Source organism: Daldinia decipiens (assembly GCF_022478715.1).
Source record: "Daldinia decipiens strain CBS 113046 unplaced genomic scaffold F4813scaffold_60, whole genome shotgun sequence".
Lineage (NCBI taxonomy): Eukaryota > Fungi > Ascomycota > Sordariomycetes > Xylariales > Hypoxylaceae > Daldinia > Daldinia decipiens.
The window spans coordinates 109166-123093 of record NW_026054603.1 but is presented as its reverse complement, the minus strand read 5'-3'; the positions used below and the strand labels follow the sequence as shown (position 1 = coordinate 123093).

The following is a 13928-nucleotide window of genomic DNA, read 5'->3' as shown; positions in this document are numbered from 1 at the left end:
TCACTGACGCACAATTATAGATGGAACTCAAGTTTTAAATCAACAGAAAATATTGTATTTCTTTCCTTCGGTATCAAGAATTAAAGTCCACACTCGCATTCATACATTTCTACCCTTGCTCATAAAAATTTGGGTATATGGGTCATTATGCTTGACCAAAATGGGTATTCCTCCTCCCTAGATGCTAAGTCTTCGTTTTGATAATTTAAGCGGTGGTGGCATCGAAAGACAGGAATGTTGAGGCTTTGCCAGCCTCATCCTCATCTTGCTTGATGTTGTTGTCAAGCTTCTTCTGCTCCTTGGCCATGTCGGCGGAGACATCCTCTCCTTGGGCTTGCTGGATCATCAAGGCAAGGATGGTGGCCTGGAGCTTGAGGACCTTGTTCTTTATCTTGCCGCGCTGGATGGCATCGGCAGTCTCGCCAGATGCATCATCGATAGCAGGGTTGAAAGCCTGTTCTTCAGCTTGGTTGCAGATCTTGTTAACCGACTTAAGGAAGTCGATGTCGTCCTCGTCGGCGCTGGCCAGGTTGTTTGTGTCTAGAGCGCTGAAGACAGCGAGGGCTTCTTCTTGTGCATTGCCGGCAACACCTCCGGAGATGGAGATATCGTTGTACTTCTGTTGGGTAAAGACACCAGCCTGAGCAAAGGCAGCGTAAGCCGCAACTAGAGCAATAGAGAAACGCATTGTGATTGTTTTGGTATGGTAGGGTAGGGTAAAAAAGTCGGATGATTGAAAGTCGTCAACGACTGGCTAACTTTATTCGACTAGCGAAATGAAATGAATACGAGTAATGGAAAGGAACAGCACAGCTGTTAGAAGAAAGAAGGAATAGAAACTGGCTGTTGATGTTTCTAGAATGGGATAGAGGAAAAAAAGATTTGCGAAACGTAGGGGCGGGAAGCCGTAGATCTTATACGGCTTGATTTCCATAAGATCCGGAAAATCATCTCAATATTTCCGGGGCGCTCGACTATCTCGTCGGTAACTGTAGCCGGGCTGAAGCCTCGTAGAGGGACCTGGACGAGCACGCTTGTGCTAGTCGAGTTGGTTGTGCAACGCGCTTTGCGTGAAGAAAGCCAAGAAAGTCTTGGCTGAAACCCATGTCTCCTTTTTCACCTTTAAGATTTGGTATCGCGAGCCCGGTCTGCGAAGTAGGACCCGGCAATGCCAAGAGACGAACACCTCACATGGCGCCGAACATATCAGTGATACCCTGAGAGATCCTTCAATATCGGAAGTTATAATGATGGGGTTAGCTGCCCGCGTCTGGATGGCCATTTCGGGTTCGTCTAGCCGCTATCGTGAGGCTCCCCAAGTAGAAATCTTAGATTAGAAAACGCACGGTCTCGTTCCCGACATCGACATGCGATTATAGCGATATGAGAGCAGAACATCTAACATAGGCAAATTAACTAAGCATTAACTACCTATACTCTAGTTACATATCAAGAGTGAATTTGACCGAACATAGTTCGTTTAGAGAAGAGAATAGTGCAGCGACAGAATGATAAGACGGAGTTTCTTCATGAGTTCATGTCGTCTGAAGTCGAGCAGGGATAAACAGGGGGTAAGCGATTAGTTAAAGCGAAGGGAATTCGACTCCACTGTCCCCCAGTGGCTAACGAAACTGCAGGGTAGTCCTCGTAGCCCCTTGCTACTCCATAGAAGCCGAAATCTTACAAGTTCGTACGTCGAAGTTATGAACGTGGAAAGCTGGGTTACGGTACTATCAAGGGGCAACCCACGTTTTAGAGCATGGATTTAAGACAGTAGATTCGGCGATATCGTCATATTTGTCGTGCCATTCTAGAAGCCAGCGATACATATTGAATTACCTAAATCCACATCCATGACAAGGTTCCATTCTGTTATCCGACGGGCAAAATGAAACTCAGTCCCTTCTTAGTCGTAGTTAGACCTTGTTACCCCGTGGATATCATGGTATTTTCAAAAGACCATACTAATTTTACTAGAATTTGTTGTTCGCCACCCCTACAAAAGCTCTCGGCATCCAATAATGGAAACCATCGCGTCTCCTCTTTTTCTTCTCGTCATTTCTCCTTTGTTTGATTACGCATTGAAGACGGTGAAGCTAATATACCATATGATTTCAAATCACACTTCTCATGTGTTAATGATGAAGACAATATTGATGCAGGTGTGGTATAGTGGTAGCGAGACTAATCGAAACCGTCCGGTCGGAGACTTTCTTTGATAATCATCACGTTTGACTAGTCACGCGGTAGTAGAATTCATCAACGAACGAATTAGATTGGTGTAATTGGTCTTGAGTCATCTTTGTTGATTTATAAGTCAATACTGATATCCGAGACGTAACTAAGTCCGATCGTTACCAATTTATGCAACATTTGTCTATCGGGCTTTGGGAGTTGGCTTCTTGGATCTCCCGTCATACCCTCAGTAATGGCGACATCCCACGGCGTATAAGTCGACCCGGACGGGCCGGAGCCCACCTCATAACGTAGAAGAACGGTGCACTCCCGCCGCAAAGGAGCCCTGTAGATCCGTAGGAAGAGTAAACATGGCCGAGCAACAGCAACAGAAGAAACAGCTTCACCTAGGCGCTTTCATGCGTCCGGTGAGCTTGCATACAGGAGCATGGCGATATCCAGGCGCCTATCCGGATGCCAACTTCAACTTCCAGCACATTAAGTCGTTTGCGCAGAAGTTGGAAGCCGCTAAGTTCGACGCATTCTTCATGGCCGATCATCTAGCCGTATTGAACATGCCGATCGAGGCGCTCCGACGTAGCCACACAGTCACGTCGTTTGAGCCGTTCACTTTGTTATCAAGTCTAGCCGCAGTGACCGAGCACATCGGCCTCGTCGCTACGGCCTCGACGACGTACGATGCACCTTACCACATCGCAAGGCGGTTTGCGTCGCTCGACCACCTGAGCGGAGGCCGCGCCGGCTGGAATATTGTCACAACCGCTAATCCAGACTCGGCACTCAACTTCGGTCAGGATGCGCACAAGGAACACAGTCAACGCTACGCTCGGGCCCGCGAGTTTTACGATGTGGTGACGGGGCTCTGGGACAGCTTCGCCGACGACGCTTTTGTGCGTGATGTCGAAAGCGGCATCTTCTTCAATCCCGAGCGTCTACACGTTCTCGATCATCACGGAGCCGAACTACACGTCAAGGGTCCACTAAACATCGCGCGACCACCGCAGGGATGGCCGGTAATCGTGCAAGCCGGCGCATCGGAACCGGGGAAACAGCTCGCTGCCGAGACGGCTGAGGTAGTGTTTTGCGCACCGCGAAATCTGGAGGCGGGCAAGGAGTTCTTCAAGGACGTGAAGGGGCGGCTTGCCGCTGTAGGCCGTGCCCCTGATGATATAAAGCTACTACCCGCCGCGTTTATAGTCATCGGTGATACAGTCGAAGAAGCCCAAGCCAAACGGTTGAAGTTGGATAGTCTTGTGCACTATGAGAGTTCTATCGCTTCGCTCTCTATTGTGCTTGGCTGCGACGTCACCAACTTTGATCCAGACGGCCCACTACCGACGGAGCTTCCGGAGACCAACGCAAGCAAGTCAAGTCGTGAGGGTGTGGTAAAGCTCGCAGCGACCGAAGGTCTTACCGTCCGCCAACTCGCACAGAGATATGGAGGATATTCCGGTCTGGCATTTGTCGGAACGGTCCAGACGGTGGCCGATGAGATGGAGCAGTGGCTTATACAAGAGGGTTCAGACGGCTTTAATGTTGTTTTCCCCTTCTTACCGCAGGGCCTTGATGATGTAGTTGAGTGCTTGATCCCAGAGCTGCAGCGGCGAGGCATCTTCCGTAAGGATTACGAGGGGACAACTCTGCGGGAGCACTTAGGTCTCAAGCGCCCAAAGAACAAGTTTTTCCCCTAATATAGGAGTATCCCATTAGTTAATAATCGTAGCCACGCTTCATGTACGACGAATGATTTAGTTATAATGATATAGGTTCGATGAAAATATATAAGACTTCTTATTAGAAACTTGTCTAACTAGTAGCGCCATCAAACGTCAGACTCAGCCAATTATTCCCGTAAATGGTTGTGTACCTAGGCATCATATAAGTATTCGAAGACAGCGACTAATCTTAGATGACTCTTTTACTGGAGCTTGCACTAGAGTATTGATCATAGGTAGATATTTAAGAAACTATCGTGTAAATCGAGGAATTTCTATATCGACAACTCAACTTCTTTAACAGTCTATACCTTTCTTACATTTGATCACCTGACAATAGCGACGCAATATTATGTGTATAATTAGTTAAATTATACCGTCATAATTATGATACATGCGTAAGTAACCAATGTCTACCCCATTAATAGGCTGAATATCAATATCCTGTAAGCCAAGCCAAGCTAAGTTGTCGTTGTCGTTGTTGTTGTTGTTGTCGTAAGCAATCAGCAACTTGCCACCTCCGTTGTCGTTATGGGAGTATGAGGGCAAGACATAAGAAGTTGCGTGATGCCCTGAATATTAACTGTAGCGAGATAATTCATTTTCCATAACCTGATTTGTTAGTGAAAGCCTCTAAACCGTAGCCCGTGAATAATACACACCGGGATCGCCAGATGAAGTTTGATCGTCATCGCCCTTCCTGTTGACATTGATTTTGTTGCTCTTGCAGTTCATCTTGACTTTAGTAAAGACAATTGTCGGTGATAGGAGTCTCGGAGTTTCAGTTCAAACTTAAGAAGAAATGTAGTGAGTGTGTATATTTAACGCCGTAGCTAATCTTGACGAGCTGTTTGGATTGTTCGAGTGTGGTTAAGTTGTGATCGAGTTGATGCCAAAGTCAGCTCTGGGTGATTCCCCCCAATATATATACATACTGGCCGAATACATCATGGACATTTGCGCAGATGATTCCAACTATTCCTCTTCAATACTCGCAAGTGCTGCTGTGTACTCGGTTATCTTCGCACTTGAGTGTTAAAACACGGTTAGTCAACGGCGAACAGACTCCCTATAATTCCGCGCAGATGCGAAGATAATAATTGAAAGACGCTAACACACAAACCGCCATTGCACAATTAACTAGGGGTAAAGCGCACTATAGGGTGTGTAACGGTTTGTGTTGATGACTCAAGTATCTCGCATGCGAATTTATACCTAATACGCAACGTCCCCGATGTACTGGACCATAAACACCCTATTTTATCATGGTAGATCACATATCCACATTCCCTTAACCTAGATAGTCAGTCGAAAGAGCAATAATTCTGGTCTTTTATTTGCAGAATTACGCAGAGTTAGCATGTAGGGATCTCAGACTTCCCTCGAAGCGATCATCCTACCGCTCTCGAGGGGATTCTATCTGATCGTTTATAATAAATTATACACGATAATAATATCTAAGAGGAACCTCTTGTATTACAACTACACCCATTTACCACCCTATTCGCCACCCTTCGAGTTGCCGCGCGTATCAATACACCGTAGTCCGGTGTCTTAATGGATACTTGTGACCACGAACGCCAAGAGGCCTAATAGGTTCACCGACAAGAACTGAGCAAACTTGTCGCTCTTTGTTCAATAATGCGGAATTGTTCTAACGTTAAAACTCGCATCTAACCCACATAGAGGATCCGGCCTCGTGTGATACCACGACGCCCTTCACGCGTTAGATGTAGGGTTTCGGGAATATTCCGTGTGGCTGTATTTGTCCGGATACTACGCTGAGCTCGCGTGTCAATAAAATCGGATTATCCAGATTCCCATATATCGAAATCATCTGGTATTAATACCGTGTCGGTTCCGATGCCAAATACGGCGCATTTGCGTCGTTAAGTGTTGTTGCTTACGAATGAAACATTGCGTTGGGATGGGATTAAGATAGATCAAAATTAATTGGTGGAACTTGTTGGCACGAGGAGGCCAAAAGTGCATTTTTGTATGATTTCATCACTCTTCTGCGCAGGGAGAAGGCTCGCGCAAATGCGTGAGGCTCTGGCTGTAAGCTCAACATTAACCCCTGTCATAACCTGTCTTGCGAATTAACCCCCCGCTGGCATTTATTCTTTACTTAGACCAACAAGACACGTCCGAGGATCATAATATAGCTACCTATTATTTATTTTAATCATTATCTAGCAAGGCTCACGGTTAGCTACTGAAACTAGGTGGGTTGTGAAGTCGGCCAAAGAGCTATGTCTCCATTTCAAACTAGACTGTACCACGACTGCTCGCTCTATTGGTAGAAGCAGCCGCTATGGAATCATCTACAGCACGAGATATGATGCTCCTATACCCTCCAGATAACACAGCTAGAAAGGACTTACATGCCCAGGGTGAATCTGGGGCCAATACTGACGTTTACCTCCTTAAAAGCTCAACTCCAAACTTGCTCCACCGTGTCGGCGCATTATCTACAAGGTCTGACAGTCCAAGTACAGTCGAAAGTGTTTGTTGGGACCAATCCTCAGCCGTGTACTCGGAAGCGAGTCCGGCTTCCTTCAAGGATGATCCTTTCACAGAGACGGAGTTGAATATAACCGAACAATGTGGGAGACCATCCGATACTGACGACGAAGTTCGTAACCTATCTCAGGTTCTAGAAATACGGTAAGCTCTACTTCTTCCTCTATCCTATTAAATATCATTTATCGTTGATTTCGCAACTTGTAGATATCGCAAACAAATGCTTACGAAAGCAATGAACAGCGACTTTCACGATGCCATACCTTCGGCGAGAAATGCAGACGAAAAGCGTATACCATCTAATGATAACAATGAGAGTAATACATCCCGTGGCCGACTTAGCGAGACTAGCCAAAGTAGGCACGAGGAGATTAGCAGTGAATTTGAAGACGACGATTTCGACACCGAGGACGAAGAAGATGACGACGAATGGGCCGGGGAACCAGATAAGATCGAGGCTGCGGTGCTGATGAACATTCCCGATCTAGAATTTGCTGCATCGCTTATTATGGAATTGCATAAAGATCGAGTTCATAGTGAAGCACGAAGAATTGGAGGTTGGCAAAAAGGCGTTGTTACCTGCCAAAATTCTCCTGGTTCGGGAGAGAGCTCACGACAACCCTTTGTAAATCCTAACGCAGGTCAGAGGTCTTCGAAATCCCGCAAGAAGCAGCGATTTTCGAGATCAAGGGGAGGAGGTTCCGATGATGGAGATGGGGAAAGAGATGACGAGGGGAGTGGCTCACCTGAAAACCACGACGATGGCTCAATATCAGGCGAGCAGAGGGGACGATATGCGTGTCCTTTCAATAAGTCCGATCCTGCCAGGTTCTGTAGTAACCCGCTCACCGGAGACCAATATCGCGTGTGCGAATCAGGATACAAAACAATCCAGCGTTTGAAGTAAGTATTCATTATAATAATGAAGGAGGTGAGCTAAATATCATTGAGGGAACATATCAAACGGAAGCATCTTTTAATCCAATGCGAGCGCTGCTATAAGAACTTCTCGGGAAAGGGGAAGGCCATCGAAGAAAGCGTTGCTGAGCTGAAGACACATCGCCAGCAACCAGAGCCATGTGCCGTAGGAAACTCTGAATCCAACTCGGGCATAAATATGGAACAGTGGACGCTACTGGATAGAAGCGGAGGCAAGAAGAGGAAGAAGATTTCTGAAGTTGAAAAATGGTTTAACATCTGGGAGACGATATACCCAGGAACGCCTCGCCCTCCGCATCCTTGTAAGTTTTCTCGCGGAAAGCAGTGGTATGTCTTGGGTAATATAAGTCTAATAATCTGTGAGGGGCCGAACGGACTACTATAGGAATGAGGTCGTTGCCAACACCGGCAAACACTCAGAATTTTGCGAATCTGTTCCAACGATTCCTCGACCACGGAACTATGTCCGGTAGTATCCAATTTATCCAAGGGCAAGAGCTACTAATGAAAAGCCGCCTGAACTCGTTGGCACAAAGGGCCTATAATCTCCACATGGATCTGAACGACACGCCATCCCTAGGGAATTCTTCGTCTAGCGGCCAGACGGCGACCCAAATTACTATGCCTACAACACCCGTCATAAGCAACCCAAGCATGACCCAACGGCATATATCAGTCCCAAAGATGAGCAGACAAAATAGCCAGCCGATGCTTATAAGGGAGCCTCAAGCCCAATACCGGATACTCCCGCCGCAGATCCCCCCCGGAATGACTTATGGGCCGCAGAATTTCCCCGGCTACGGAGGCAATCAACTGACAAGGCTTCCACCCAATCCCATGCCCGGCCCCTCTCAAGCCTTAGTACTAGACCAACAAGAGTTACGTTGGCCTTACGGAAATATGAGCAATAACTGGCCTGTATTTGAGTATCTCCCACATATGGACGCTGAGAATCCGGACCTACCATACATACAGCAAAACGAGCAAAACTGAACTCCGAATAGGGGGAAATGGAAGAAGAGGCTTTTGCACCTTTTGAACCTCTTGGTATTATCGAGATTTCCCATTAATTGTGTTTCCTTTTTTTTAGTTATAGTTTGGGTCATGTTCAATTTCCAACTATTATCCTTCATTCTGGCTCAGGGGGGTTGAGGGGGAAAAAATTATAAATTTATTGACGCAGCTAGACTTCTATCTTTCAACAACGTATGTAATTAGTTCTCATTTAGTTGTTTGGAAAACCTTAATAACCTGTTCATGGCTGATGTTTGCTATGAGCGACGATCCTTTCAACCTAAGACTTCATGGACCTAGGAATTAGGATAGACGGGGGATTCTATGCTCTTTTAACTTTTTTTCAACGGCATTAAAATATTTCAATGTTCGTCATGTCGTGTTTCTTGTATTTTAATTTAGTTTTAAGGACCTCCGCGGCGAGCGAATGTTATCCAGTCTTTTTGAAAAGGTATCTTTCAATCTGTAGAGACTTGTAAAAGTGAAGAAATACAGCATAAAATTTGGGATATCCCTGGTGATATTTCCTATAGAATTCTATTAATATATCTTATACCTTATCATTACCTATCCTTATCTAAAAGGACCTTTAACATTGACACAACGCAAGTCTTCAGTCTTCATTTAGTTTTATTAATACGAGACTCACTATATCAACTCCTCTATCGTAACTACAACCTCATAATGATATCTTATTTCCTAACTTGCCTAGAAGTGAGTCCCGAGACACCACCCCCTAAGCACAAACCATGGCCTTCGACTCAATTCACAGGAACACCAGTGTAGCAACTCCCGCCCATCACACCAACACTAGCGCCATCAACGATTCATCTACCATATCATAGTCTTCACAGCTGTAGCCCGCTAGCTCCACTCGCAATGCTATATTATTATATTAGGTACTTATCTACCTTAGGAGGTAGGTATCCCGATAAGACACATCCACGATCGAGATGCTTACGCCTCATGAACTGCAACATATACCCCCTAGCTAGCTTGAGTCATAATTAACGCCGGTAGACACTTTATTCTAGATGCTTTACATGTGTGTTACTATACGAGCAAGAAGCAGGAAAGCAACTAGGTTACATCATCGTGCACGGAGCCATGTACACACACCTAACTACCTAATATAGACGGGCCCACTGACATACACACAGGTAACTCGTTTATTTAACCGTATCAATGATCATGGGTACCTAATCCCAACAGTGAATCCACTTCTACACACTTAAGATGGGTCCCACTGCGTTGACAAGCAAAATATGGATTGCGAAAGCTTGCTCGATGAGCAGCAGTGAAAAGAAATCAGGAAGAGAAGGATATGAGTAAAGGATACAAGACACTCCCAACCTAACCGGAGCCTAGATTTACCTCTTCCAGAGGTACCAAGTCGAATAACAATGATTGTTCATAACTGTTTACGATATCAGAACGTAGGTCCAATATAGTCTTACACCACTAGTTGAACATAATTTATTTGTATATAGCGCGAAAGAATCAAGACCTTCAGCTCAACATCCTGAATTGTAATCATCAATTGGGAAAGGCTACGTTTGTCCTAATAGTACATATTTAGGGTTCTGCGTCTCAAAAAAAAAAAAAAAAGCAAGATATGCAGCAAACTCCACACCATTCGCCGCTCTGTAGCTTTCCTTTTATAATATCCCTCCCTGAAAAATCTAGTCGTCATCGGTGTATCGGGGGCCTGCTGCGGGTGTCTCTGCATTGTAGGCTCCAGGAGTGGGCGCTCCATAGTACCCACTTGAGGTGGCAAAGCCGCTGGCCGCTGGTGTCGGGGCAGCAGCAGCAGGTGTGGGCGCCGAGTCAGCTCCCCATCCACCTTGCCAGCCGGCACCGGGGGTGGGCGCATTCATAGCACCAGGAGTAGGCGCGTTGTAGGCACCAGGAGTCGGGGCATTCATAGCACCAGGCGTGGGAGCACCCAGAAGGCCAGCACCAGGGGTTGGCGCATCGTAGGCATTCGACGATCCGCTTGCACCAGGGGTGTAGCCCCAAGTATCATTTCCGCTGGCTCCTGGAGTGGCCGCGGAAGCGCCGTAGGGTGTCTTAGAGCCCCAGTTGTCACTGCTACCACTACCGTACGCGGGTGTCTTGGATCCGTGGCTAAAGTGATCAGGTGCTGGTGTTTTAGCACCCGAAGACCAAGCAGGCGTGCGGCTACCAGAACCATAGGAAGTTCTGCTGCCATCATAAGGGTTGACAGTGCGGGAACCATCAGCCCACGCTGGCGTTCGACCGCCGTCACCGCCTTTACTCCAGGCAGGGGTGCGTCCGCCGCTTACTCCTGCGGACGGCGTCTTCCAGGCAGGAGTTCGTGATGAGGCTCCGCCCACAGGAGTGCGACCCCCGCTCCAATCGGAATTCCCTTGAGCAGGTCTTCCGGGAAGTGCTCCTTGACCTGGGCGACGTGTGTCGTAGTTTTTGATTTCACGCCCAGTAACACTATCACGAACCGTGATATCACTCTTTAGAACGCTAATGACTTTACCCTTGCTATGCATTTCTACGCGAGCATGCGTATCGGTAGTATCTTTGACACGACCAAGCACGCCCTTGTAGCCACCCTTTCTAATCGTGACCGTTTGACCGATGAGCTTATCACGTCCGAATGAGGCCTTGGGGGGTGGCATATCGCCCCTGCCACCATTTGGGTTCAGCTTTCTTGCGGGGTTCATAACCGTCAAGTCTGGCCCAGAGCCCCCAGCGTTAACACGACCACCCTTTGCTGAAATCGTGGACACGTTGTTAACCTTGGACACAAAAATACCAGCATTCTCTGTGGTATCGTTCGTGTGACAAAACACGTAAGTGCGGTGAATGTGAACGATCTTGCCTTGCCGACCCATCCCTCCGTATTCCTTGACAACATCGTCCGGCCTGATTTCAGAACCGTTGCGGTCGGCGGCCACGGCGAGCTTTCGCCTTGGTAGCTTGTTAGCGATCTGTGAGGGCATAACCTGTCTCGTATCGCCATTCTGATCCAATACGACCAACGTCTCTCGGTCTACTTTGACAATGCAGCCGACCGTCATAGGATCGAGCTGAACCAAGTCAAGTAACGAGTATTGACCTAAGGAGCCCTGGCCACCAATATCGCTAGCCTCTCTGAGATCTTTACTGAATACAGTAATTTCAGTAGTGGTTTGGTCAGTTAAGAGGGTGACACGATCTTCGGAGATGTTCACGACCATACCGACCTCATCGCGATACCGACTACCGCCAATGACCTTGACGTGGTCACCGGTTCGGAATCGTTTGCGAAGGCCTTTCGTAGGTACCTCGATAGTCTGTCCAGCAAGATCACCTTCAGTGACTGAAATTGTAACAATATCCGCCTGAACATTTGTAGCTTTGCCGACTACACCCTTCTGCTCGCCTTCATATACCTCTACTACGTCGCCTGGGAGATACGCGACGTTTGCGTTGCTGTCTTTAAGACTAGCGGCGAGCGATTTGAGATCGATATTCTCAACCCCATCTTCGCCTCCAGAAGCAAATCTCGTAACCTCTTCTAGCGTTGGGTTCACATCGCTAACAACCAGGTGCTGTATCTTGATGTCCTTAACCTGAAAGCCCTTTTCAAACTCGTCGCCATTGTAATTCCAGGTATTGGTTTGGCTGCTATATTGAAGCGTACGGGGGTGTCTCTTCCTCGCTTCGACTTCGCTGAATAGCCTTTGAGGGGGTCGCGGACCTGCAATTGGGCGTCGTCGTTTCTTATCGGCGGTCAAAGATATTGACTCATCTCGTAGTCCGTAGTCGAGTCTGGGTATGAAGCGCACTCTGGCATCAAGGCCGTTCTCTGTGATATCAAGAACCTGCGCGAGATCGCCGGCATGCTTGGCAGGTCTGCGGAGTCGTACCCAGGCACCAGGCTCTAGAGTAGGTGTCTTCTGAACCCTTAATAGGTCAGGCCTCTCTTTGATGTCAACAAGAAGCATTTTGGTACGAGGGTATACGTTCATCATGTCCTCGAGTGCCATCATCACGTCTGTCTGTCGAGGGGCTTCCACGTAGATCAGGCCCTTCAAGATGGAATTAGGTCCGCCTCGTTCGAAGACACTGGTAACAGCTAACTGGTCCTTGGTATTCCAGCGTTCGGCTATCCTCTTCGTAATGGCTTGGACTACTTCGCGCTCCTTGCCTTCCTTGCATCGCACACCCCAGATACCCGGGTCATCCACGCTTGGTAGGAGTAGCCTCTGAGGGATGATTGCAGAATCGCCCATGCCCTTAGCAGTGCGACGGTTTCCATATTTGCGTACGTAGCCTTCGGCCGCACGCTCCAGATCTTCTTGTGTAACCGCGTCACGCTGTCGGTCGAGCTCACGATGTCGTCGGTCATCATCTAGTCGGCTTTGCTCACCAAAATCGCCTCCTTCTTCGTGCTCGATAAATCCTTCATTCTCTTCGGCAGCCTCTTCGTCATCTTCGCCTTCATCTTCATCATCGACTTCGGCTTCGATATCGATGAACGCGTTTCGTCTGTCGCGACGACGCTTGCGACGGTGACCCTTTAGATTAAAATTGAATTAGATATTTAGATATTAAGCTTAGTAGTGTGGAACGAAGAGAGTAATGAATTATAGGATGAATAGGAAATAGCTTACTTGAATCTCGTCGTCTTCTTCGTCATCTTCTTCATCATCCTCCTCATCGTCGTCATTTCCTACGCCATCCTCGGCATCTTCATCTTCGTCTTCATCTTCATTATCACCTCCATTTCGAGGAGGTGAGGACTTTCGTGACTGCTGCTTCGGTTGGTCATCTTGCTCCTCGTCGCTAATGTCAGCAGGTGCCGGATTAAAATCCTCCTCCTCGTCCGACTCGAGATCGTGGTCGCGAGGGTCACTCATGATGCCCAATTATTAAGCGCATGTATTGACGCGTGCAAATAAATATTTGAAAAGAGGTAGAAGTTGTTAAGAGAATGAAGGGAAATGAGAAAAAGGTATGCAGGATGGGTGTGATGGAGGATGGAGGATGGAGGATGAACGCGAAAGATGGTTTCTTTTACGTTCAACTGCAGCAGCCGCAACGTGCAGAACGTGCTAAATCTTTGGGTTAATTCTGGAGAATGGAAGCTTCAATTACGCTAACGTAAATAAAGCTTAGCGGGGAATCTAAAGGGCCAATGATGAAATGTTTTTGGAAGCAGGTGGCTTGGCAGCTGTCAAGTATCTAGGTACCTCATGCAGTTGCAGCTGGAACGATTGGAGAATGACAACAATACAAAGAGGAAAGATCATTCATTATATATGTTATATATGAAAATATGCTTTGAGACCGGCTTTTGTTAGTAGAAATCTTGTGTACGCATTTATGTCCAAGCGTAACAAGTTACTTTCTTTTGCCTTGAAGCTTATCTAACCTAAATGATGAATTGGTGCTGTATCGGTGTATTTGAGGACTGGTATTATCAGAGCGTCAATGTCAAAATCATTTTTAGTATCATATGTAGCACTTGATTTTAATAGTCTTTTTTCTCACATAAAACATAAAAAGCCACCAAGACTA

At 47.0% G+C, this 13928-nt stretch overlaps 4 protein-coding genes across 4 annotated transcripts; 2 read left to right on the top strand and 2 right to left on the bottom strand.

The window, feature by feature from the left end:
• Positions 1 to 39: 39 nt before the first annotated feature.
• Positions 40 to 865, bottom strand: F4813DRAFT_377003 (uncharacterized protein). The gene has a single exon (XM_049245189.1). The coding sequence runs from the start codon at positions 686 to 688 to the stop codon at positions 206 to 208; it is 483 nt and encodes a 160-aa protein (XP_049094724.1). The 5' UTR covers positions 689 to 865; the 3' UTR covers positions 40 to 205.
• Positions 866 to 2300: 1435 nt separating this feature from the next.
• Positions 2301 to 3997, top strand: F4813DRAFT_301498 (monooxygenase). Its single transcript, XM_049240770.1, has one exon. The coding sequence runs from the start codon at positions 2547 to 2549 to the stop codon at positions 3885 to 3887; it is 1341 nt and encodes a 446-aa protein (XP_049094723.1). The 5' UTR covers positions 2301 to 2546; the 3' UTR covers positions 3888 to 3997.
• A 2228-nt stretch (positions 3998 to 6225) lies between these two features.
• F4813DRAFT_400834 (uncharacterized protein) lies at positions 6226 to 8510 on the top strand (the record flags this gene model as incomplete). The annotated part of the gene is made up of 4 exons (XM_049248316.1): positions 6226 to 6578; positions 6642 to 7337; positions 7386 to 7675; positions 7738 to 8510. 4 exons carry the CDS (start codon positions 6226 to 6228, stop codon positions 8364 to 8366), a joined length of 1968 nt encoding a protein of 655 aa, XP_049094722.1. The 3' UTR covers positions 8367 to 8510.
• A 1559-nt stretch (positions 8511 to 10069) lies between these two features.
• Positions 10070 to 13267, bottom strand: F4813DRAFT_394400 (transcription initiation protein; the record flags this gene model as incomplete). Its single annotated transcript, XM_049247560.1, has 2 exons — positions 10070 to 12925; positions 13022 to 13267. 2 exons carry the CDS (start codon positions 13265 to 13267, stop codon positions 10070 to 10072), a joined length of 3102 nt encoding a protein of 1033 aa, XP_049094721.1.
• Between the last annotated feature and the right edge of the window lie 661 nt (positions 13268 to 13928).